Source organism: Hermetia illucens, chromosome 3 (genome assembly GCF_905115235.1).
Source record: "Hermetia illucens chromosome 3, iHerIll2.2.curated.20191125, whole genome shotgun sequence".
NCBI classification, from domain to species: domain Eukaryota; kingdom Metazoa; phylum Arthropoda; class Insecta; order Diptera; family Stratiomyidae; genus Hermetia; species Hermetia illucens.
Window position 1 is genome coordinate 22,360,862 of NC_051851.1, and position 25,822 is coordinate 22,386,683.

The window sequence follows — 25,822 nt, forward strand, 5'->3', positions numbered from 1 at the left end:
TCCAAAAGTAAGCATATGTAGCTGAAATCTTTCAATTTCCATTGAAAATATTTGAAAATCAGAGCAAATACAGTTAACCAATAACAATAAGACATGCATGTATCCACGAGAAAATATTTTATCTCTTCTCTGTTCATAAAAAGACGAAAAAGTAACATCAAATCAACAGATTGGCAAACAACGAAACCACCGCAATAAGAGCACGTAGCGTCACATGAATAGATCGTAAATTTTCCAACCCACTCCCTGTTTTCGAAGGTTTTGCCCTTGGAGCACATCCTTCCCAAATATCCTCCATTCGTCAGAGCAATAAATCCTGCGAAGGATTTTCATGTATGCCCTTCTAACGAACAAGAGCGAAAAACAAACTTTTATCCTTGAATAAAAACTTGTCACCGAATCACAAAATCCATCTCGAATTCAAATCAAAAAACATAAAATACTATTCTTCAAGTACATTTTCAATATTTTAAGATGTTGCCGGGTACGTCCTGAAAGATCGTGGGGGGATCATGTCTCCTAGACTCTGCCTAAATCTTGTTCGAATCTACAATACATTCATTTGTGTCGGTAAGATGTGAACGTAAGAATATGATAGAGATTTCCCGGGTCTCATTTCATGGGTACTTTCTTTTCCGGTGAATGGGAAAATCTGGGAAGTAAATTTCAGCCATTTGTGTATGAGATGTATCTATATGGGCACGTTGCCTGGAAAGGACACGGCTATGTGCATACAACGAAGAAATCTTAAAAAATATTTTTGTATAGCAAGAAAAGTAGGAATTGTAGTGTGCACGTATCTAAAATGAAAAGCTGATCCCCGAAAGGCAAATGACACAAATCTAGCTAGATTCCTTATTGAAGGAAATAACGAAACCAGAATCCTTTTTATTACCCTCATAACTTCATGGACTTAAGATCCTGTTACGTTCATTTCCATTCCATGCAGGGCATGGTTTTTTATAGGGAAGATGTGCGCGTTCTCTGTCTTATTATGGGAAAATAATGTAAGTTTCATTTTATTCGTCCTGTGGAATTACACCGGAGTTTACTTTGCTTGATTCGGGAGATACTACCTTATTTTGCAAAGATGAGATCCAGATTCCGAAATATGATATGTGCATCTAGTATCGTCTTGAGATGCAGTAAATGAAGAGCTGAGGAACTGAGATTTCGTGTTCTCAGAAACAAATGCAAGAATTCTATTCAAATACGATGTAAGAAGAAGGGAAGCCTTATCCAGGTTACATAAGGGAGTTTCAGAGATACTCTCTGAATCTTTAGAATGCTTTTCGTATCTAAGCTTAGCGCTACTTTGGACAGAATTAAATAAAGCCTTTGAGAGAAGTTTTGCGATTCTGGTTTTGGTGTGATATCATCACACTTGAGCAGGGAGAACGGAGGAACTAATATTAACTTACATTAATTTAGGAGTGCACTAGCTACTCTAGTTTTTGCTGAGGAACTGAGATCCTAACATACATATTCTGCACAAATAAGGTGGCTTCTATTTTGTTTAAGTGGGGAACGGTAAACTTTTAACCACACGATAGAGACAAGACTCCGGGAAAAAAAAAAGGATCCATGGGTGATCTGTGGCCCATACTGAATTAACCGTCGTTGATAATGAAGGTAACTCTTGCACTTTGGCTCAGAAAAACCATTTTCCACAAAATCCGAATCAATTGGACCAGCCTCAGCCAATGACAGCTCTAGCTTTGTTTGCTGGATGGACGACAACTAACCAACTAACTAAGAGTTTCAACTTTCGCATAAAATTAGTCTTAACCGCGTCAACCGGTTACATGACATGTGCTTCTGCTCCCCTCAGGACTTCCCGAGGCACTCGCACTCCTCCTTTGCTGTTCTGCGCCAAATACTCTTGGGGCCACCTACTTGTCAGCTATCTTGGGAGAGTGGATTACACTGCATGCTGTCGCCAGGTAATGCAATTGTCACCCCTCCTTAAAAGGTGATCTACCACTGATCTGCTACTGCCACTTTCGTCTTCCGATCATAGTACATACCAGTGCCAGGACTGTACGCCATCCAAGTTCTTCATTTGAGATGTCCTGTCAGTGAACTCCGATATTGGTATTGAGATAATTGCATTTCCAGATTTTAAACGGGCCAACGTAAGTGGATCCAGCGATATTAATGTTGGGAGAAACCATGCTTCTCAGAATTGATCGATGCCTTCGGTGCTCTACTCACTAATGCAAATAGGAATGGTTGGAAGACCCGTCACATTGAGAAGCTTGGTTTTGTTAGCATTTGTCTTCAGTCCAATTCTACTGCCTCACTTTCCAAATCCAGAACCATTTAGCCAGGTTCCATGACCCAGTGAAACAGCAAGCTGATGCCATCAACGTAGTCGAGATATTTGAGGAAAGATGTTATCGTACATTGAATTCCTCCACGTCCTCCGGACAAGGCAGCATGAAGAACGTTGCCGATAACAAGAAGAAATAATATGAGTGACAGGATGCAACCTTGGCGGACACTCCGTTTTGGACCTCAAAATCCTCAGAGGTTTTGCTTCGTTGCGGCACATGGCATTTAGCGCCATCATATATCGCTCTAATAATAGTTATTCATTTCTCCGAAATGCCCTTCCTGTGTAGAGCACTCCAGATATACTACCTGTTCTTGGTATCGAAAGCTTTCTCGAAATCGATGAAGAACAGGTGCAGCGAAGACATGAACTCCGCGCACTGTTCCAAAATGATCCGCGTTGTGTTGATGTGGTCAATACAGGAGGATCTGGAGCGGAAACCAGCCTGCTCTCAATCGACCAAGCTTCCGAAACGTTCTTTGATACGTTTCACAATTATTTTAGCTATTATCTTTGCGACGACAGGGAGCACGCAGATAGTGCTATAATTGTCACACTTAAAACGGGGGGATCTTGACGATTATTCCTTTCCTCCACTCTCTTGGGAGGGTCTCAGATTCCCAAGATTTCCATACTAGTGGAAGCAGCAGATCTGCAGTAACTGCAGGTGCAGCGATAAATAAATTTGCCAAGAGACCATCAAAACCAAGGGCTTTACTCCATTTAAGTGCATTGATGGCCGAATTGGTTTCTTTCTTGCTTCGGAGAGGAGGAGGAGCAGTCCGTATCCGCATGTTACGGTGACTAGACATTTCATCCACAAGCGGAGGAACTTCAGCAGATGTGATACAGTACCTAAACAGCCGTGATGAAATGTTCTTTCCCCCTCTTGTTGTTCATTACGATCTGTGGCATCGTCCGCTTCCCTGACCAGCGCAAGGAAATTATCTCTTGTCCCGGTGTACACTACGTGGGGATTTCGCTCGATATCAGAGTTGGAGCGCGTCACGGCCGTCATCACTTGCAGCGGTCAGTAGAGCCTTCAACCCCTTCGGTTCATTAATCCTGGGTTACTTAGTATAATTGCAGTTCGATTAGCAAGATAACTGTCCCACTGTCGAGCGACAGCTGAATCATATAGGGTCTACAAATAAGTTCTGTCGGTTTTCACAATAGATGGCGTAGCTTGTTTTTTATTCCATTGAACCACATTTCCAAACATTCATCGGAAAGCTACTCTCAGTAGGCACAAACGTCAGTATAAATTATTTAATTGAAGTGTAAACAACAATACTTTTTTCATTAACGAAAATGGCCAATTTTGTACCAAATAATGTGTTTTCGCGGGAAGTTCTACTTCATTATTTCAATATGAAGAAAAAAGCAACCGAAAGTCATCGCATTTTAGTGGAAGTTTATGGTGACCATGCTCTATCTGAGCGAACATGTCAGAGGTGGTTTGGACGGTTTAAAAGTGCCGATTTTGACTTGGAAGACGAAGAGCGCGCCGGACGGCCAACAATTTTTGAAGATGAAGAATTAGAGGCATTGCTCGACCAAGATCCATCGCAAACGCAAGAAGAACTTGGAAAAACACTTGGAATCACTCAGCAAGCCATTTCCCACCGTTTAAAAGCAATGGGAATGATCCGAAAGGTCGGAAATTGGGTTCCGTATGAACTGAAGCCAAGAGACGTCGAACGCCGTTTTTTCACGTGCGAACAACTGCTCCAACGACAAGAAAGGAAGGGTTTTCTGCATCGAATAGTTACTGGCGATGAAAAGTGGATCCATTACGATAATCCCAAGTGTCGGGCAACGTGGGGTACCCCGGCCATGCCTCATCATCGACGGCCAAAGCGAATATTCATGGTGAGAAGATCATGCTGTGTATATGGTGGGACCAGCTGGGTGTGGTATACTATGAGCTGCTAAAACCGAACGAAACGGTCACGGGCAAACTCTACCGTCGTCAAATGATGCGTTTGAGCCGCGAACTTAGGAAAAAACGGCCGCAATACCAGCAAAGGCATGATAAAGTTATTTTGCAACATGACAATGCTCGTCCACATGTTGCACAGCCCGCCGCACTCTCTAGACATTGCTCCTTCTGATTATTATTTGTTCTGGTCGCTGCAGCATGGCCTGGCTGACCAGCACTTCTCCAATTACGACGAACTCAAAAAAATGGCTCGATGAGTGGATAGCGGCCAAGTCGGCCAATTTTTGGCGCGATGGCATCTATGAATTGCCTGAAAGATGGAAGAAAGATGTGGCTAGCGATGGGCAATACTTTGAACAATGAATGTATAACCAATTTTTCACAATAAAGCTTCAAATTTAACAAAAAAACCGACAGAACTTATTTGTAGGCCCTATACAAGTGGCTGATGTTGAACTTAGCTCGCAGCTTTCCAACCCTGCGAGAAGTGGCGAACGCAACACACAAGCGCAAGTAAGTGACCATCAGATGGTGATGCTAGCGCACTAACCCTAACAATCACCTCCTTCTTCCCAGGATTCGTGACTAATTGGAAGCACTAACTTCGCAAAGGCTGCAGGAGGGAAAATTCTGCAGGCAGATCATCAAGGTAAGTTGACAGAGTAGATAGTTTCGGCTCTATTTGGAGAAACAGCTTCCGCATGTTATGGTGACTTATTATCCACAAGAGGCGGAAATTAATCGAATGTTTGCAATCCAAAATAGTGGTGAAGTACCACCTCCACCGCTTCAGATGCTCTCGATTCTGAGTGAGACGACCACCGTTAAGTTTGCGACCACTTGCAAATTATTTTATGATGCAGTATGCGGAGACAACTCCTTTTGACACGGCGCATACTACGGTGGACTTTTCATGCTTATTCACGGTAACGGAGTTCCAATACTTCGTGTACAGTTCCGCTCGTAGCCTTCACTAGAACTCGTATCTTTGTTGCCGGACGCACTGTTGAATAGGCGCAAAGCAGACTCGGTATATTGATGCGACGGGTAAGGGGATGGATAACTGCTCATGCTTCAGGCCTTACGTCGGAAAGGTTTGAATTAGTCATCTTGACCGCAAAGAGAATCCCGACGCAGATGACTATAGAGTCAAAACCAACGGCTAAATATCTTGGTATAATGTTGACCTCGAAGATGAGCTTCTTCGAGCAAATCAAAGCAGCAGCGGACAGGTCTGCAGATAGCATCGCGACTTTCGGCTAATGGCAAATTCTGGGCCCTATATCATCTAGGAGATGTCTCCTCATGGGAGAACCGTTGTTGGTTCTGCGGCGCGGAGGTATGAGATGATGCCCTTGACAAGGAGGTGCATTGTAAGCGCTCAAGTGCAGAGACAAGGAGTTTTGCGAGTGGCGTCTGCTTATCGCACTATCTCAGCACCGGCTGTTATGCTGATCGCGGGATTGATACGCGTTGCCCTCCTTGCCAAAGAGAGTAAAGCTATATACATCCGAAAACTTAAGAGCGGTAATTGCCCATAAAAAATGTCAACGCACCCTTAATGAGTGGCAACTTTCTTGGCACAATGAGCCAAGAAGCAAATGGACTACGCGGCTCATTGACAATTTAGATCCATGGTTGAATCGAACGCACTGTGAGATTGATTAATTCCTTATCAAACTTCTTAGCGGTCATGGAGGTTTTCAGTCTTACCTGCACAAGATTAAGAAAGCGCGATCTCCTGATTCTGGGTTCTGTAGTGGTAAGGTGGAACGGCTTTCGTCAGCAGTTTTATGCAGATACAAGGGTACTCTCTCCAGGCAACATTGACAAAGAAATGCTGAGGAGATGGCAGAGGTTCCCCGAACTAACAACTCCCTTCTTGTCCTCTCCGCCCGTTAGTGAAAGTGATTCCCTGACTTCAAGGCTCCCAAAGGCGGGGGAGCGGGAGGGCGTGTGAGTAATGTGTCAAACGGTTCCAGGCTGCTTCTCTGATGACAGGAAGGTGTTTAGTTGGTAGTCCGACAGCGTGCTTTTGCGGGAGTCCCACACCGTGTAGGGCAAACTGACACACAGTGAACTCCGCAATCAAAAGGATTCAGGTCAAATTTGCAAAAGTGGAGCGCACACGCAGGGCCTAAAGAGCGGGAGATTTGATCTCCTAAAGCACAGTCCTTCCCTAGAAGTAAACCTTTATGGTGGTTCCGCGAGGGAGGACGGAAGATGAAATATCGTCCTGTTTTCAATAAAGCCTTGAAAGGATTCCTTTCTTTCGCTGAGCAGAAATGTTTGAATGCTTTTATTCACTTGACTATATTATTTGAAGTGAAAGTTTGTTGTTTTAATTTCCTAAAACAAGATTTTTGGAGGCTCTTAAATAGTTCATTTATGATGGACAAGTATCTCAGCTGCAGGGAGCAGTCCTCACCTTAACAAATTTATGCTGTTGTCATTTTCAAACTGCTTATCATAATCAAGCACTTGGTTAGTTTTTAAGATTTCACCTTGCACGCTCCTCAGGGGTTTCGGTTAAATTTGAACTGACAAGTGAGGAATAAACTTCGAAACTCAGTGAATCCCGACTAACATCCTTTTTCAGCTCCAAGGAATCCATTCATCATTATTCCTTCTGGAAGCTGGATTTGCATCGAGCTAGTAAATTCCGAGATTTCTGGTTCTGAAGGTAGACATCCACGACTGTTGAAAATTAACCCAACTTTATTCAGGCAAAATTCCAACTCCCTCCCTCCATCTCTAACCCAAATGGTATTTCCTGTCAAAAATATGACTCCAATACAAAGTCCCTTTTGTCCACATTTTTCACGATACAACCATTTCATTCGTAACGCAGAAATAATACGTTTTCCCACCTTCTTTACTTATTTCGTATGCATTATGGATCCTTTTTAACATTTATTTTTCAGAGAAATTTGAGAACAATTTCTGGAAATGACAAACGTAAAATCGATTTTGAAACCTCGAGGGCGGTTAATGGCTAATTGAACCAGTCGAAGGTTTCTGTCAACATCAATTTCACGACAGATTTCATTATGGGAATTGAAAATTGAAAAGGGTTTCCTTCAAGAAATGAAAAATTGAAGCTTTAAGGGTATTTGCCCCTAGATCGATTTAGAAAGTTAGCGTATGATAGCGAGCGGTTGAAATATTTCTTGTGGACGGCTTTTCTCGAGAGTCCTTGCTTTTGTCAAACAAATTGGCATTTTATGATATGAATGATATCCTTACCTACGTTTTCCCCACGGTATCCCCGGGATTATTCTGGATGTGTATTAAGGGGAAAACGAACTTCTTAAAAAGTTTTCAAAGGAGAGTCCTTTCCTAAAAGATCCCTTCAATGGTTGTGGGTGTCAGCATACATAAGATACAAGAAAAGATTTCTTCATGATTATATACTTCATTAGATACAATTACTTTCTTTCATTATTGACACACATCATTCTCTATTAAAGATCAAAAACATTCCATACTTAGCTCCCCTTAAAGGAAAATGGGGCGAAAAACCACACATATAGAAGGAGGTTTTATATTTTTCCAAGGATGCGGTCTAATTGATATTAAATTTATGATTACGGTTGGGACGACAACTTTCGTAGCGAAGGGAAAAGAAAAATGTATCTTTATCCTATATTTACTTCCATCTTACTAGGAATTTGTCATCTAGGGCAGGAGGTGATGCTAAGCGACTTTGTGTCCTTGCCATTAGGGACTTGTTACTGGTTAATTCATATAAGAGTGGGGGGAAGGCGGCAATAACCGAGAATCTTTATTTTATTAGTGAATAAAAGATATTCGTCGTGACATTGTATGTAGTATGAATAAAAGTCAAAGGCCCTATGTATGTCAGTTCAGTAATACATCTTTTTGTCGAGCAAACTCTAATAGGTCCTGGGACGGATGTGAGTGCAGAAAAGAAACACCATATGGACAGGATAACCAAATTCTGAAAAGCAGGACCTTAACTGAAGTTTGCATCCTATCTACAGTTTGAAACTTTGTTGTTGATTGTAAACTTTTCCTACTCATCCATTCTTAGATTCGAGTTTATTGTTCATCGCCATGTGTGAAAGGATTTTAAAACATTTAGCTCCAGAGAATTTGTTGTTTTAAAAATTTCATGAGCATAAAAGCCGGATGAAGATTTTTGTTAAATATTCGTATGAAGGACGCTGTGCTTTGTCGGAAGCTTTAGATACATGCTCTTCCTATTGTATCTAAATTCCATTTAAAGTTCGCTCATTCACTGTTGAGTGCTTTAGGTTTACTTAGTGTAGGTATGCCCCACTCAGCATGGGTGCATGGACGTTACGCTGCAGGGAATTATTCCAGAAGAGGCTTTGAACGTTGAATCAGAACAAAAAAGGATTATATCCGGATGTTGTGGTGAAAATATTACAATATGAAAGGCATTTTTACCAATAATCCTCTCCCCCTCGGACACCACCCTGTCGTGGTGGGGGAGCTTGGGGAAGTTTACTACTACACTAAAAGTGCCCAAAAACACATGAAGATGGAAACAAAGGATTGTAACTCTCCAAGTGATAAGAAGCCACAGATTTCGAATCCACCCGCGACTCTGAGAAATCAGGTCGTGGCCGAGGCGCGGATTTTGGAGGTCTCACCTAATTCATGTTCCCCACGGAGAAATCTGTTGAAGACAGACTCTCCACTTCAGTGGAAAACCTATAGCGCAGTCAGTCAAAAAGGATAGTACAGCAACTGCCTTAATGAGAGGAACTGGAAATCTGACTACTAACTTCTAAAATGCGGAGGAGGAAGGCTCGGCAGAAGGAAACTTCAGCCGCAAAGAAGAAGGAACTGCAGGCTTGCCTGTCAGAACCTTGGCCTCCGCCTGCACCCGGAAAAACGGAAGAAAGGGAAGCCGGTTATCTGGACGCAACTGGTCTAACGCAGGTATGTGAAAATAGATCCATGCAGCCCGGACTCCGTGAACCTGAGAGGGCATCTAGTCGACGCAAACGGAAGGCATTGCGAAAGAAGGCGAAGTTTCTTGGGAATGAGGACATGGACGTTGCTACATAGAAATCGGATGCAAGAATGCGGAACTTTCGTTGGAAGTTGAGGACAATCTGGTAACCCCGGTGAGATCCACACTAAATGCAGCAGACTTTTCAGTTAGCAGCGGTTTTGATATTAGACTGCACTTATGGCTAGAAACATAAGAGTTAATCAAATCAACCTGCAGCATGCCAAAGTTTCTTCCGTTTGTCTGGCGGCAAAGCAGGCAAAGTTGCAGGACCATCCTTATATATTTCTGCTTCAAGAGCAATGGGTTCGTTTTAACAGAATCTGTGATACTGGATCAGTTAAGGGGACCAGGATCTTCTTCGATGAAAGATCCTCGAGTGCAAGACCTGCGTTCTGATGTTAAAATTGTTAGAAGCAACCATGCTGCTTGTTGCGGTCAACTTTCAATACCAGGTTGATGGGAAGAGGAGAAACGTTATAGTTGCTTCTGCCTACTTACTCTATGATTCTTTTTGCCCTCCGCCGACGTAAGAACTATGGTAGTGTATGCAGAATCAAGTGGCTTTGAACTTTTAATAGGTTGTATTGCGAACGTTCAACATATTTCTTGGGGCAGTACCAAATGCAATCCAAGAGGAGAGAAGCTGTCTGATTTTATTACTTCAGCTGGTCTGATGACCGCGAACGTAGGGTGCCCCCTACGTTTGTGGGGCCAAGAAGAAGTGAAGTAACAATCTACACTTCAAAGTCGTTAGAGTTGATTACACACTGGCGAGTGCTAGACCAGATCTCACTGTCAGATCACCGATACCTAGAATTCAACCAGACTATTGCGGGCGAACAGACGAAATCCTAGGAAAACGGATTGGATAAAGTTCAGTGAACTTCTTGGCGACAAAGTTGAGTTCCCTAGGCGACTAAGGACTCCTTTGGCGCTGGAAGATGAATTGAAAACTCCGAACTGCACAGTTTTAGAATGCTAGCGGTAAAACGGTTGCTTGGTGGAACCGGGAAACGAGCTTGCAAAAGTAATAAGAGCGAAGACTGGTTAAATTTCAGGAACTCAAAGCGTGAATATAAGAGGCTCGTTAAGTGTTCGAAACGAGACTCCTTTAGAGCATACTCTGAGTAACTGGAAGGCGAAAGAGAGACTTCAAGACTGTGCAGAGTCTTCAAAAGGGATGAATCGGCATAGTTGGATTGTCTTAGAAAAGCCGACGGTACTTTCACGAACTCCAAACTGCATTCAGTACAGACCTTCCTGGAAGTACACCACCCGAGGGAACGGGTGAGAGAAGTGGCAGGGAGAGAGTCGACGGTTCTTGTAACCCCTTCAACTGTTGCAAGGGGAACTAGAACACTGCGAAAGCGGTTGTTACCCATGAAAACGTGAGAGCTACATACTGTCCTTTGAACATTTCAAAGCACCTGGCATGGATGGCATCTATTCGGCAATGTTAAAAGGGGGTGTGGAGCACTTAGAGCAACCTCTAAGAAATATTTTTCGAGGATGTCTTACTCTGAGCTACGTGCCTTCCTCTTGGCGGAAGGTTAAGGTAGTCTTCATACCGAAACCTGGGAAAGATGACTATTCTAATCCAAAGAAATTCAAACAGATCAGCTTGACTTCATTCTTGCTGAAAGGTTTGGAGAGACTGGTGGAGCGCCACATTCGTGGAAACGCACTTAGGTCGCGCCCACTTAATGAAAACCAGCATGCTTACCAGCGTGGAAAGTTCTGTGAGTCTGCCCTTCATTCTTTGGTCACAAAAATAGAGGATTCAACTTTGAATGCTGACTACGCGATGGGGGTGTTCGTGGACATTGAAGGGGCTTTTGACTGTGCGCCTTTTCAACAACTTTGTGATGTTGCCAGAGCGCATGGTGTTGATGGTGTTAATTAAATGGATCCATGCTATGCTAACGCAGAGATTGTTGTGCGATGAGGTGAGTGTCGATTGCTATCTCACTGCAGAAAGAACGAAGGGCTGCTCCCAAAGAGGTGTGCTTTCGCCAACTAGATGGACTGCGCCTGATTCAGAAAGGAGTCCAGGTCACCAAACCAGATAAGCGGTTTATCGACCGAGATACTTGGCTTTGGAATAATGATCTTGAAATGAAGGTTGGTGAGAAGAAACGTCTATACCACAATTTTCTCGACGGTAAAACGCTCGCCAATTCGCAAATTTACAAGAATGCCAACCGGGAAATAAAGAAAATGATCGCTGTTACCCGAGCGGTCCATTACAAACATCTTTACAATAAACTGGTCACCCACCATGACGAAAGAGATCTATATAGACTTTTCAAAAGAAAATACAAACGCACACAGGATATTGAACACTTCTGTTGCGTTAATGGCAAAAGTGGGACTTTGCTGACCACCCGACGAGCCCCCAAGAGACAGATGGCGAGAATATTTCGAACAGATTTCAACTGAAGAATTTGTTCATCCTCCAATTCTACAAGTATTGCCGACGTTTGGAGCAGTTCCACCTACCAACGATATGAATTTGATTTGATATAAAGTTACCCTGAAGGGTAGAGAAGTCCCAGACGAATGCATGGCGGGATATCCGGAATGCGGGGATATACGCATATACGGAAGTCTTCTAAAATCAACGGCTCAAAAACAGAAGAGGATTCTGAAGCCAGAATCTATCTCTCGAATAAAAACGAGAAGTGAGCTTTTCCTTTAGGACAATATGCAACGGCTTTTCAAGCCGAAGTTGATGCGATCCTAAGCGACAAACTGGACTGAAGGGCAGGCGCATCGCAATCTGCAGTGATAGCCAAGCTGCACTGAAGGCGTTGAGTAGTCCCTTGATCGACTCGAAATTCTTTCAGGAATGCAGAAAACGTTTAAATTCTATCTCTAGTTATAATACGGTGGAACTACTCTGGGTACCTTGTCACTGTGGCGTAGGAGGAAATGAAATCTCGGATGCTTTTGCGAAAGAGGGGTCAATCTCCACTATGGCGGGACGGGAACCAGAAGTTGGAGTATCAGTAGCATTGGCTAAGCCTGTTTTTAAAAATTGGGAAGAAGCTTCCCACAATGACAGGTGGCAGAGCCTAAATGCTGCTGGACACACCAAACTTTTCCTGCCAGAACCGAACATGCATACCGCAAAGTTTATCCTGTCGAAAAGCGGGGACTTGCAGGTGTATTGTGGACATTCTGACCGAATAGGAATTACTCAAGACGGCGTTAGACGGGGGTAGCGAGTACAATGGGCCAACACGACCTGAGTGCTCTGAAGCTGTAGCTTCTCGCCCTTCACATACACTAATATTCCTTCACGATTTTCGAAAACGTAGTAGATTCCTAAAACCTTTGTTGTGAGGTGTGTTGATTTTCATCCCTAACTTATGGAAAAGCAAACTGTTTCACTCTTACCTGATGTCCTGAACACACCGATCCATTAGGCACTCGAACACGAAACGGGCTATGAACGGGGCATGATGTACGTGGACCCCATCTCGATGACGAGGGTCCTGGTATTGGCACTGTATTAAAACTATTACTACACGGATTGCACAAGGGTGGCGGCGGCAAGGGTGGTGGAGGCGGTGGTGGACCACCCATACCGCCAATACTGTTCGTAAGACCTACACTGACACCGGAACAGTGAGCCTGCATCGACGACATAGGACCAACACCAGCACCACCAATACCAATATGTGACCCTAAGTGACCACCGGACGTAGATGGCTGTGGTGGCGGCAGACCAGGCGGACCGCCATGACCATGATGACACATTGGTGGACCACCACCTATTCCAATCCCGTAATTTGTTATTGTGGATGGCCATTGTCCGCCAAGTGATAAACTGTTTAGGGTTCCGCTGCCGCAGTAATGATCCACGGCAAAACTCTCTTGGCTACCAGAGCATTGTAGTCTGTGTGGTGGGGGTGGTGGTGATGATTGTCTTGAATAAATTTTCTTTATTGATGTCCAACTGGCGTGGAATTATCTTTTTTTTTGTTGTTGTGGGTGACCCCGAAACGACGGGTTCACTTTCACCTCACAAGACTGAACATTACGTGATGGTCACTTGAATGTCAATCACTCACACGATTTTAGAATTTTTGATTTTTTATGTCCACTGTTTGCTTTTGTTGGTTGCGCTTAGGTATATTATGAATTTTCAGCAACTCGCGGAAAATGCTTCTGTTGGAAGTTTTCATCACAGTATTATGCCAAAAGTGGTAAGTTTGGTTGAGTACGATGATTTGTTAGTGGATAAACGTTCCCGACCGACTTTTAGAAAAATTACTTTTTGTCAAATTTTACGATAGCTTTGCTTTATAAATATATATTTCTTTTATTCTGTAGGTAGTCAACTCTATATATATATCTTTATACCTGTTATCAATTTATTAATTTACTCGAGTCGAATCGAAATTTTCAAATTCCTTTCATATAAAAATAACAATAATTAACAATGAACGGTTAATCTGGTTTACACTTTATATATATATATTTTATTTGTTGTTTGTTTGAAGGTTTGTTGAGATTACGTTTTAATTTTTTTGTTAGTAACAGCAAATAGTTATCTAGTAACGCTAAATTTTAATTATTATAATTAATTTAACTATTATTGATAATTGATTTTCATTGAATTTTCTAAATTCACTATAGACTCTCTGCTCGACGTTATTATTATAAAACTGTTTATATTTAAGTTAACATTAGTTCACTTTATTGCGGCTACGTTTATACTTTTATTTATTCTGACTATGATATTGAATATGTATTCTTCCGTGAAATGTCTACGTCCTTTTGTTCAACGTTGGCCGTAATATTGCTGAAAACGAGCACTCACTCAAGAAAGGTGTCTTAGAAAAATCGGGGCAAAGTACACTTCAAATTATCTGAAATAAAAAATGGTTGTTTGCTGGAATGTTAGTCCATATTGAAGAAGGACCAATACGTATCTCGGCGATGCAGCAAGATCAGCGTTATTGAGAAATGTCCTTTTCCATTCTTGGCCAAACAGTTGAGGGCCATCTTGTTTGCATTGTAAAGTGCTTCAGGATAATTTTGCTTCTCTGTCAAGCCTAATATTTAGGTCTTTTGAAAGCGATGATGAATTTGGAGAAACAAATCCCAATGGATGTAGTAGTGACGTATAATGTTGAACCCGAAGTTAAGCTACATTTTCTTTAAGAATTGACCTTTGTCGACCAGTTGCAAAGAAATTTTTTCACGACTTTTTAGCTCACGTATCCTCCAAAGCACTCAATTTTTGAAAAAAAGCAACATACGACTTGTTTACAGAGCAGAAATGAACCCACGTATGATAATTTCCCTCTGTCCAAAACGAAATCGGAAGTCCTACAGTTTTTAAAAATTGGGTCCTTAACCTAAAAAGAGTGTTCCGTGGACCCAAAAAGCGGGAAGAGAGTTTCTCTGCAATTGGCCCGGTTCGCCATTGAGTTAGTTGTGGAATCAGGCCTCCTTCAATTGTGGAACATAAATCCAGAATTAATGTTGAGAATGCTGGGAGTCCTGAGTCCGCACCTACTTGGTGACGGACCGGACCATTTGGGAAGCAACTTACTTCCCCTTTTGTAGTCTGATGAGTTGCCTCTGCCCTGGACGAAACCGTCAGTCAGCTTTTCCGTTCTTTTTTGAAAACTTGGGTTTAACTCAAAAAAGAGGAGTCCGTGGACTACAAAAGAGGAAGTAAGTTGCTTCCCAAGTGGTCCGGTCCATCACCAAGTGGGGGCAGACTCAGGACTCCCAGCATCCTCAATATAAATCAGGAATTAATGTTTCAAATATGCATACACTCAATACGATATCGAAACATTACAGGATGCTGGTTTTCTCAGCTAATTGATTATAGGTAGACGATCAATGCAGATTTCCAGTGAAATGAGGAAGGCCGCTTTCTATGAAGAATTCAATACAGTGCAACAGGAACCTAATAAAGGTGACATTATAGCCGAATACTTACTTGGAATGGGAACAACTTCATAAGAACCATGATAAACATTTTATAGATCTGTCCAACTTTAAGACCCTAATCAAGGAGCAAGCATTGAGTGAACACAGAATTACTGGTTTAACTATGTTTTGGCCAATAAGCAATGGTTACCGAATTATACCATAGCCTTGTGATCAGTGATAAATTTCGTAGTTCTAAAAGAAACTTTTCCGAAATCACATCTAAACAAAAACACTTTACATTAGTATGCATCCTCCCCCCCAGCCTATGACCAGGAAAAATAGTGAATCTGATCCAGACGAGCTGAGACCACCACTGAAAGAGATAAAGCGTAAAGAAAGGACGGAAGAAGTCTATTCAGTATATTTCGTTGTAAGTCTATTAAAAATTTGTCAACACTTACACGAAGATCGACACACATAGGTTAGCTCCCAATCTTATCCGAAAATTTTGAGCTGTAACCTAGCTCCAGTGCAGATATAGTTGGATTAAGAGCACGCAACCCGGACCGTATCCCTAGCGAGGCTGTGAGGAGAGAATCTGACAGAAGCGGGGAAATAAGAAGCAATTTCAGCCCCTTTTTTCCAACTTGAGGGGGAGTTCAGCACATGAAAAAGGTCCTTAAGGAGTTAATATTCCAGGGCACAATTCTTTTATAGGAGGAAACCACTATATCAGGACGATCTCCTTGGAGCCAACTTCCAGGAAATCAATGTCCCAAAACAGCGGCCACATTTGTAACTAGTATTAACAAAAACACCGTCTGGAACCGCCACACTAACTGAAATAATCGTCAGAAGGCAATGACTATATGAGGTTATGTAACAGAATCTAATACTTCTAATCGTAGTTGCCAAGAGTAAGGTAAATTTCCGAAATATTCAAGAAGTTTTTTTGTGACCTGTGAGCAATAATTTCCTTGTGAACCATCAAATCCTTCGTAATTAAACAGAGCGCAGCGAAAACTATCCAACAATTCAAAATTTATCACATACATGCTTCCAGTAAAAAAACTACTTGTCCATTATTTGGAACTGCCGGAGGTCCGATGGTCCAGGACAAAGTCAACGTAAACGCATAAACCTTAGCAATGCAGAAGTCACTTGCTCTTTATAAAACATACCTCCGGGGAAATCACAACCCAAGGGCTGTGCCAAGATTGAGGTGAAAGATCGTTCGGGGCACCTGCGGCTAAGAGGAAACCGCGGCGGCAGCGGCCCTCGGACGAACCTAACTCTTCGAGACAAAAGGCAGCAAAGAGGGTTCGGCCGGCAACGGCTAGGCCTTCATTTGCAGTCAAGGCTATCGAAGCCGATGGATAGGTCGGGTATGACGACTCTAATCCATCCGGCTACGATACTGAACAGTGCGCTTAGAAGGAAACTCCTCCTAGCTGTAAGGATTGCATCCTCGCAAAGCATTAAGCTTTGCTTTGAGTTGGTAGGTGTATACCGTAAAATGTTACGGCTAAACTTTGCCGAGCAAGACACGAATGTGTGGCTGAGGCAGTACTGCTCCTCCCCCAACGATGTGTGGGAGGGTGCGCGACTAACCCTGTAAAGGATCTCTGAGCTACCATCGTTAAAAAAGTGCCTCCTCTGGCTTCTAGAAGAAGAGCGGAATCGTGCTAGCGTTCTGAAACAACTTGGTGTGCAGAATAATCTCAACACTTCCACCTGGATGCTGCTAGACAGCAAAACAGGATAGAGATCCGATAGGCCGGGAACTTTTCTTACTATCGGCGTTCCCGAACCCGATGTTAAGAAGGTTCGGGAAAAATCGGGCTGCTGGCTCTACTATTGGCTAGCGACCGTTACGTCACAAGTGTCGGCTCGTAAACCATTGCAAACCATGATCCTAAACAAAGGCGCAACGTCGTGCGGATTCAGAATCACTGGTTTAACCATGTTTTGGCAAACAAGCAATAGTTACTGAATTATACCACAGTTTTGTGATCAGTGATGGATTCCGAAGTCCCGAATTTGGTCGATAGTAGCACATATTTCCCCTCGCCCCCGCCCCCCAATCCACACCTGCGGCTGATAAAAATGGCGCATTCGATCTAGGCGAGTTGACACCGCACCGGCCAAGGGTAAAGAAGAACAAGTTTATATAGAATGTTTCGTAGTAAGTCCTCGATTACTTCGTCAACGCTAATACGTAGAGCAACACATAGGGAATAGCTCGCAATTTTATTCGAAAATTTTAGGCTTTAAAATTTTGTTCGAGTGTTCAGAGGAAGACTTGGAGAGGAGAACTTCTAATGGAGCTCTACAGTAATCTGAGTGAGGTAGAGCTGCTAAACTTTTAGCAAGTAGTTAACAAGTTATCAGTTTTCTCTCCAATACCTGGGATTTCGAGTACGAGAACTCATCCCGCACGTAGCATTCCATACAGACTATAGCCATAGCGAAACTACGAGGGCCTTCAAGCGTCGGAGAGATAGGAGAGAATTCGAACCTACTTGAAGTGGAATCCAATAAACAAAAGTTCCTAAAAGATGGAGAAACTGACGAGCAGGAAGCTGAATCTGTGGCTGATTCCAGTTAGTCCACCCTGCGACATCGAGTAATCCGCTCAAATTAAGTCCGTTAACTAAACTTTGATCAGCTTCTTGTGGTTCGCGGGGGAAAAACTGCCAGAGGGCCAGGCATGAAGCTCCCAATTGTCATCTCCAGTAAATTTGTTTCAAATCTGATAGCCTTCACGGGTAAATAAATATTGCTGTGTTCCTAACTGTCAATTGCAGGTCGGCCATCCCGCTAAGTACAGAAAATATACTGATAACCAAAATTCGGTGTTGAAGAGTTGCGAAGCTGAGAAGTCATGTTGCGAAACGAAGCACAATATTGGCGGGACACAAAAACCCCAACTGACAAAGAACAACAATTGGAAGAAGGAAACCAGTAAAAGCAAGTATGAATTAAGAATAGCAGACGTGAGAAAGAAAATAAATCTTAGCAATGCAGGGCTTACATGCCCTTTCCAAAAGATAGATGTCGACATAAAACCTCAGCAAACAAGAATAACCTAAGTCTTCGGTAACAGAGCCAAAAATGAGGGGATAGTATAGATTGGCCCACATGAGAGCATCCCTAAGTATTCAGAGCAAATACTCACTAGTGAGAAGCTAGGACTACATATAAGATGTTTTAGCCAGCTCCACGATCAAAACATCTTTTTCAGAAACCTTCTACTCATGTGCCTTATCCCCTATATTGCAGTCAAAGTTCTTGAAGAAACCGGCCTCCACGTCATGATAGCGATCCTAGTAGTTGCTGCCTTACCTCACCTAATCCCAACACGTTCAACCTGTAGCACTAGAATTCTCATTCAGGTTGAACAAAGAAATCATTTGGAGATACCACAAGCAAGGGACATTGCAAATCCAATTCTCTCTTTTAAGAAAGTTGAAGATTGTTGTTTGTAAGGTCGTCCATTTCCAAGACGTGTATAACTTTCGCTATCTTGTCGGAACATAGGTCGCATTGAATTCTTAATGTTAATAAAACAGATTGCTATATCATCACGTCAGATCTATGTTTTAGATAATGGTTGCATCAGCAGAGAATTTCGCTCACTACTTTCACGTGATGACCGGTATAAATGATAGATCGAAAGTATGTTGAGTCGGGCTGAGAGTAGATTCTACTTGGCTGGCGAGTGAGTTTCAGGGATAAGTGAAAGTGATTCATAGATGAACAGAAGCAAGAGTTCAACGACCGTCCTCTTTCCCCACGCCAAGATGGATCAACATATGACGCATGTGAATACCTTAAGGACTTAGGCGTCGGTTTTTAAGACCTTCCCCTTTTGACCTGGCTAAACAAGGTAAACTTCTATCCCGGTATACTCATCAGGCGAATCATCGCTGGGTGACCAGCTTGAAATCAGTCACAGCAGTTCGGTGTTAACGCTGGCTGTAAAAACTTTTTATTGTGAGATGAAAAACAGACAGCCTATTTCGTCCCGGAAACCACTGTCATCAAAATAGGCATAGTAAATACCAGCCATTGTAGACTTAGACTGACACCGCCGACATTGGACGTTGTCGTATCAGGAAGTCTCCAAAAAAAAACAGAGTTCCGTTGGAATCTGGCCAAGGAACGAAATGGTTGACACCAAATACTGGGTGATTGTTAGCTCCCTGGACAACAGAAGACATCCTTCTGCCGCTAGGGAAATCGAGTAAGCTTTGGAAGGTTACGGAAATTTGACAATTCCATCAACACGCAAGGCAACAACGGCCCAGCGCACACTCATCAAAGCAAAATCCTTTTCGGATTTTCACAATTCATGCGACACTAATTGTAGCGATATCTAGGAAAGCGAAGTTGATTCTGGCCCCGTATTCTTGGGAAACCTGGTGCTCGGATTTACGTTGATTTACGTTGATTTCGACGACCTAGCATAGACATTGAGGGCCTTCCAAACCGTATAATTTCCATGAAGGAAGTTAAGTTAAGTGAGGGCGAATAGTTCCATGCTCTTAATAAATGGAAAATACCTGCAAGTGGTAAAAAAAGCAGTCAACAAGCTACGGTGAAACCATATCACTAATGAGTTGTTGGAGGAAATGAAGATCGGCGTTCCAGCAAGCAATGTTGAGGGTAACGTAGATAAACTTGCATTATTCTAGACACGCCTAATCTGCTGGTTTACTTCAGGGACGAGGACGTCAACGGTGTACTGGTTTTTCTGTGAACTTGGCCAGATTCCAGCGGTTTGAACTCGGCGAAAGTGAAGTCGATGGAAGTAGATAGTTTGTGCATTTCGTCGACTTACATGGATCACTACCACCGCAAGAAAAGTCAAGCTTCTGATAGGTTACTATGCCTTGGCAAACACAAATTACCGAAAGCGTATCAGTATATAACAGGTGCAGTAAGCCATCTTTTTACTTGAAGGAAATGTGAAGGCAAGCAGGAATTGCGTGGAAAGTGTCTAACCAGAGTTTTGCCAAACAATTTATAGACCCTACTCCCTAGGCACCCTAGGCTGGAGGAAATCTGGTCAGGTTATTAGAATAGATTAAACAAAGTGGAATTAAAGGTTAGGACTTTACAGAAGGCGACGGAAGAGTCATGCCCAGTAAATGGTTGGAAAAAAATCCACTACCATCGTGGTGAATCTAAGTTCACAAGGATAGCTAAGGACATATACAATACGTGATAGAAGCATAAATATTGCAGTCATTCAAGGGCGACCTAAAATTATACATCAAGAGTAGCAAGAGAAGGGCCTGCCTGGTAGAAATATTCGAAAAAACATAGAAACTTTCTTAAAAAATCGGATAGTGCCCGGACGGAACATTCCGGCGAGCCTTTGCAGCTACTACCTAATTCAGAGGCACAGGAGAATGCATAATTAGTTTCTGTGATATTCCTATCAAGAATAGCAATGCTGGATTTATGTCTCTTATATCGACAATCATCTCTAAAACACTCAATTTTAGGTTTGTATTCGATACTATTGTATCTAACCATCTGCGGGGATATACGAGTATTCTCTCCTCGTTTTTTCCACAGAACTGCTCCTTTTCCTGGTTCTTCCAAATGACGGATTTCATCTTAATCTGGAGTGCGAATTTTCCACCCTCTCGCTCTTGGCTTCTATGCGTCATTAGTAGTCACTTGTATCTTCAGCTGCATGGTAATATCTTTAGTACCCAGCCTGGCTAACAAGTAAAGCTACTCGTGTTGTTTATTGAAAATCCTAGGACAATGGTCTGCCTTTTAGGATTTCTGAAGAGAAACATATTTAAGGAAATTTTCCTAATGAACATTTCAGTAACATTTTCGAAAGATTGAGATGCCTTTTGTGCTCGAAAAGTTATAGCTTTCCGATTGTCTAAAATAGGGTAGTTTTGTAGTTGCCGGGATTCAAATGAGAGTGCACCTTTCAGCAAAATGCATGTCCAAATTGCATGGCTCAAATGCTAAGAATAATGGAACCTGACTAAATAACTTCATCTGAATATCTGATGCATTGATAAAGATGAAATCAAATCCCTCCAGGTGAGGGTTGGAGAAGGATGAGATCTTGAATCTATTTTAACGTAGGCTTAGTCATATTTTGCTTTCCACTGAAAATGATGACAGGCACCACCTTTAGTGTCTAAACTAAGCCGGGATTATTATCAAAGCTTGCGGATAAAAATAATTCAAATTTAGATATCCTTCAGTCAACATTGCACTGATGATTGGCAGACCAAGTAACATCAGGAGAACAGATTGCTGAGCACTTTGTTCTTTGCAGGGAGATTTTAAAAGGAAAGATGGTCCTATCCGTCACTAAGCCTTCTCTTATGAATCGCAAGATATAGTATGCGATAAAGTAGTTAACGACTGACGATAATGGTAATTAAGAGGAATAATGAAGATTTTACACTTATTACTATACAACTTTGGGCAGTAACCAGGATTAACGAGCAAATTTTATGTTCACTTTTACCGTCATACCTGGGTAGATTGAAACACGTACCAAATCCGATATTTTCACAAATCAAGCCGTAAAAGGACAACAGGCAATAATACATTTTTTTTCACTATACATATATCCTTCAACATTTCCGCATTTATTGTTAATTACCATAATTTTTTTTATCTATACATTTTTCCCGGAAAATTCCGCTGTTCCTTTCGACCAGATTAAATTCGTTTGAATTAGGATGGGTTTCCATTTTTACGACATCCTTACAGTAATTCTGATAAAATGTTGTCGCATCTGCTTAAGTGACCTGGCCGCGAATTGTATAAAACGTTTAACGGGAAGTGCGGACATTTCAAGGATCATAAAATGGAGTCCTTAGTCATTCGACAATGCCCGTTTTCCTACAGTTCTTTTTTTTTACGAGTATAACCGGGGACAGTAAAAGGAGCTGAATGTAGCAATTTTATGCATTCAGGAAGTAGCACGTTTAGTGCTTAGATGTCATAACTGTGATTCTTAGGTTCATACAAATGTACACACAAATAAATCGTTAAGGTGGAAGAGAATGGTCGCGCAGGATGAAGATGGCGTACTGTTGCTCGGGTAATGGCTCAGCAGTTTTTTTCTGTATTAGTCGAAGACTGCAGGAATTGACTTTATTGTTTTTAGCGGGGACATTTATATGTTGCAAGGGAGGTTATAAATCTGGATGCCGGTCCCAGCTGAGGAGCATGGGGGCTCGCAAATTTAAAAATTGGTCGAACGGAGCTATAAAATTCATCCTGGAGAGAGTTACTTTTGAATGCAGACAAGATACTATATAATTCAGATTGCTTTGAACTTTTCCCAGAGTGAAAAGAGAAGATTTTAAAGGAAAATTACAAAGTGCTTCAATAAAATATCTATTCTTCCGAAACTTTAATTAATTGCTCCACTCCAGTGGGTTCAGGTTTCTATTCTGCGTTTTCTTGGAAGTAGCTCCACATCAACGCGTATCTCGGGAAAAACGAAATTCCCCTTACATTGTATCCTGATAGTTGAAATTATGAAATAATGTAGCCTTTATCGATTCCATTTCCACTTGAATAAATAACATAAACTTGTACCAACAGTTTCACCCCGTAAGAGCTTTCTGCCTGATTTCAGGTACTTTTCCATTGTATCGATCTGAGTAATAAATCTCTCTCCATCATCGGTGCTACCTTGAGGTCCTCCACAGTTCACGTGAGAAAGCGAAAATAAACTCATTTATTGAAAAGTATATTTTCTTGGAAAACTTATTAATATGCTCCCCTACAACGTCTTGAGAAAGAAAATCAAAGAATTTTCTCCTGAGGATCGATTATGCTTCTGAGTGGACTTCAATTAATTTGAATCGAGATATGAGAACTTTTACGAAACTTCAAAGTATATTTCACGTAATTGGATCAAGTTTTGAGAGGTTGAGGTAAGTGATGCAAAGGTAGATTTTCTGTTTTGTTTTTGTGGAAAATTAGCTGGAGTAAAATCTGAAATCAACTTGATTCGAGAGAGCTTAAGTGAATTTAGAGGTTTGAGAAAATCAAGTTTATAATTGGCCAAAAAATATTTATAAATATCTGTCAAGGTCATATAGGTAAGGGATATTTTCAGCAGATATTTTAGCCTGAGTTCCAGCGAGACAGATTGAGTCTTCTGGAAACTGGCATTCCCGACGTATGGAGCAGATGAAAAGTTTTCCATTTTGCCCCTAGGAAGTTTAATTGTTGTTTCGTCTGGGACGTTGGGCAATGAATATTATTTTAGATGCGTATGTCATGAAGTTCCTTAAATAGGCACTGGATTAATTTTCTGGTTTTGCCTAAAGCAATTAAATTCACGACCTGTGCTGTTCCTGTGGCGTTCACGACATGAAAACGTTCTCCGTGATCCCTTGAACTTACTCCGATGTTGTTCAGAAAGCGAAATCGGTTGTACTTACTCACAGAGCATAGCATTTTTTATATCAGCTTTACCTCGAATTTCCAATATATATGTGAATCCTCATTTAAAATTTAAATAAAATTCTCAACATGTCCTCCAATGTATTATTATCTAAACATTCCTACTTTTACCTTAGCTTAAATATTGGAACATAAGCATGTATTGATACAATAATGCCATGCTATTGCTGCCATTGAAACATTGGATGGACGGTTTCCGACATTGCTAGCAAAAATCATTTTTACGTGGACAAATGATAACGATTAGCTGGCTGACACTGTCACAAGAAAAGGCCGGGGAGAGTTACTGACAAAAGATTGCTGAAATCATAGTCAATAAGTATATTAGTGCCCTGTTCATTTCCAGTGTAGAGCAGTCTTGATGAATTTCCTAATGTCGAGACTTTTGATCTGTGGAGATGTTTTAAGATCAGTCCGGCTTGGATTTCAAAATTGTGTTCATTATTCGGAAGTTCACTAGGGACGAAGTTATAGCATGAAAGCCGACAAAGGATATTCATTATTTGTGGAGAAGGTTTTGCTGTAGCGCAAGGTGAGGTAGCGAAATTTGATGACGCTGTCCACACTGTTTTATAGCAGTATCAGATATATCGAATATGTTAGATATTTTACTGTGAATTGATGTTACATGGTTTGGTAAGTGTCGATGGGGCTCATACAAATGCTACCGTAAATGAGGTTCATCGCTTCCTTTATATAATTATATTTATCAACGCTTTCTAAAACAATCTAAATAAAATAGAGTTTTTTCTGAAACGGTATAAAATATTGATTACTATGTAAGTATTTCCTTCGCTTATTTTTGAGATACCCAGTCACACTTAAATCGCATCAGGATTACTAAACTCGAAATAGCAGGAAACTTCGATAATGAGGTTTTTAACTAAAAATTCGATCAAACATCTCCACGGGCAATTAGCTAAGGTGACTTTGAGGGCATACAGTTGCCATTTAAAACTCGCAGAAGAGATCGAGGAAAGAAAAGGGGATATGACTGATACTGTGGACAAGATACAGAGGCCTTTCAGTACGAAAAGGCTCGGAAGAGGATAATCTTAAGGAAAAACTGTCTGATACAGACGTCGGGCGAAAAGGTTAATCTGAATAGAATAGCCATACTTCGTAGTAAATAAATCCAAACAAATCTTCAATAAGGATCAAGAGGGACTTTTAAACATGGGCTTAAACTTCGCACTTTAACAACCAAGTCTGCGGAAGGAACAGATCGGCATCGATATTGTAGCAGGCATTCAATTTGAAAGTAACGAATTAAAAGAAGTAACCCGTAATAATGTAGCTAATATCCTTTTCTCGCATAATAAACTTGGCCAGAAGGAACTATGGGTAGCGGGAAGACAACGAAAACTCTTAAAGGAACTAAAAGAAAAACGTGTGTTTAATTTAAAAGCGAACAAAGGAAATGCGATCTCAATAGTGGGGAAGGCGGACTACAACACGGCTATATTCGAAAAACTTCAGACAGGAGGATACTTTCAACTGAAGAAAGATCGTTTATCGGATTTCATTAAACGGGTAGAAAAAGTATTAAAGGAATGTCACCACATTATTGAGAATACAGTCAAACTTCGGATACCCAACCCCGTATTGTCAAAATTAAAGGGTCTATCAAATATCCACAAACCTGGCAATGAATTCCGGGAAATTATAACAACCACAAACTCGCCCACACAAAATATCGCCAAGTGGCTGTTGAATAGGTTTGAAGAACTAGGGGAACTACCCGCTGGAAAAGCCATCAGGAATAGGAGGACCTCATCAGAAAACTGAAAGATGTGGAATTTACGACACCGGATGAACGACTAGTGTCATTTGACGTAGAAGCTTTGTTTACAAGCATCCCAGTGAAGAAGGCGCTTTTGTATCTGGAGGAGTGGCTACTGAATAAAAATCCCACAGCCTTCGCGTGGAAGAGAGAAACAGACATGTTCATGAAACTCGCGGGGGTATGCATGTCGGAGAGATACCTGATATTCAGAAGGAAGTTCTACAAAGGAACCAGAAGGGTGACAATGGGAAACCCCTTTTTACCCTTTTTGAGTGACAAATTCATGGATAGCTGAGTGGTTAGAGCGCAAGGCTGTCGTACGGAAGGTCGCGGTTCAAATCTCGCTGGTGGCAGTGGAATTTGTATCGTGATTTGACGTCG

The 25,822-nt window shown here is 41.7% G+C and overlaps 1 protein-coding gene across 1 annotated transcript in view; it reads right to left on the reverse strand.

The window, feature by feature from the left end:
• LOC119650923 (forkhead box protein L2-like) overlaps positions 1 to 25,822 on the reverse strand; it is a 148,200-nt gene that overhangs the window by 72,072 nt on the left and 50,306 nt on the right. The window contains exon 2 of the mRNA XM_038054149.1: positions 12,685 to 14,162. Within this exon, the coding sequence (XP_037910077.1) occupies positions 12,685 to 13,047 (363 nt within the window). The 5' untranslated portion in view covers positions 13,048 to 14,162. The remainder of the gene's footprint in view (positions 1 to 12,684; positions 14,163 to 25,822) is intronic.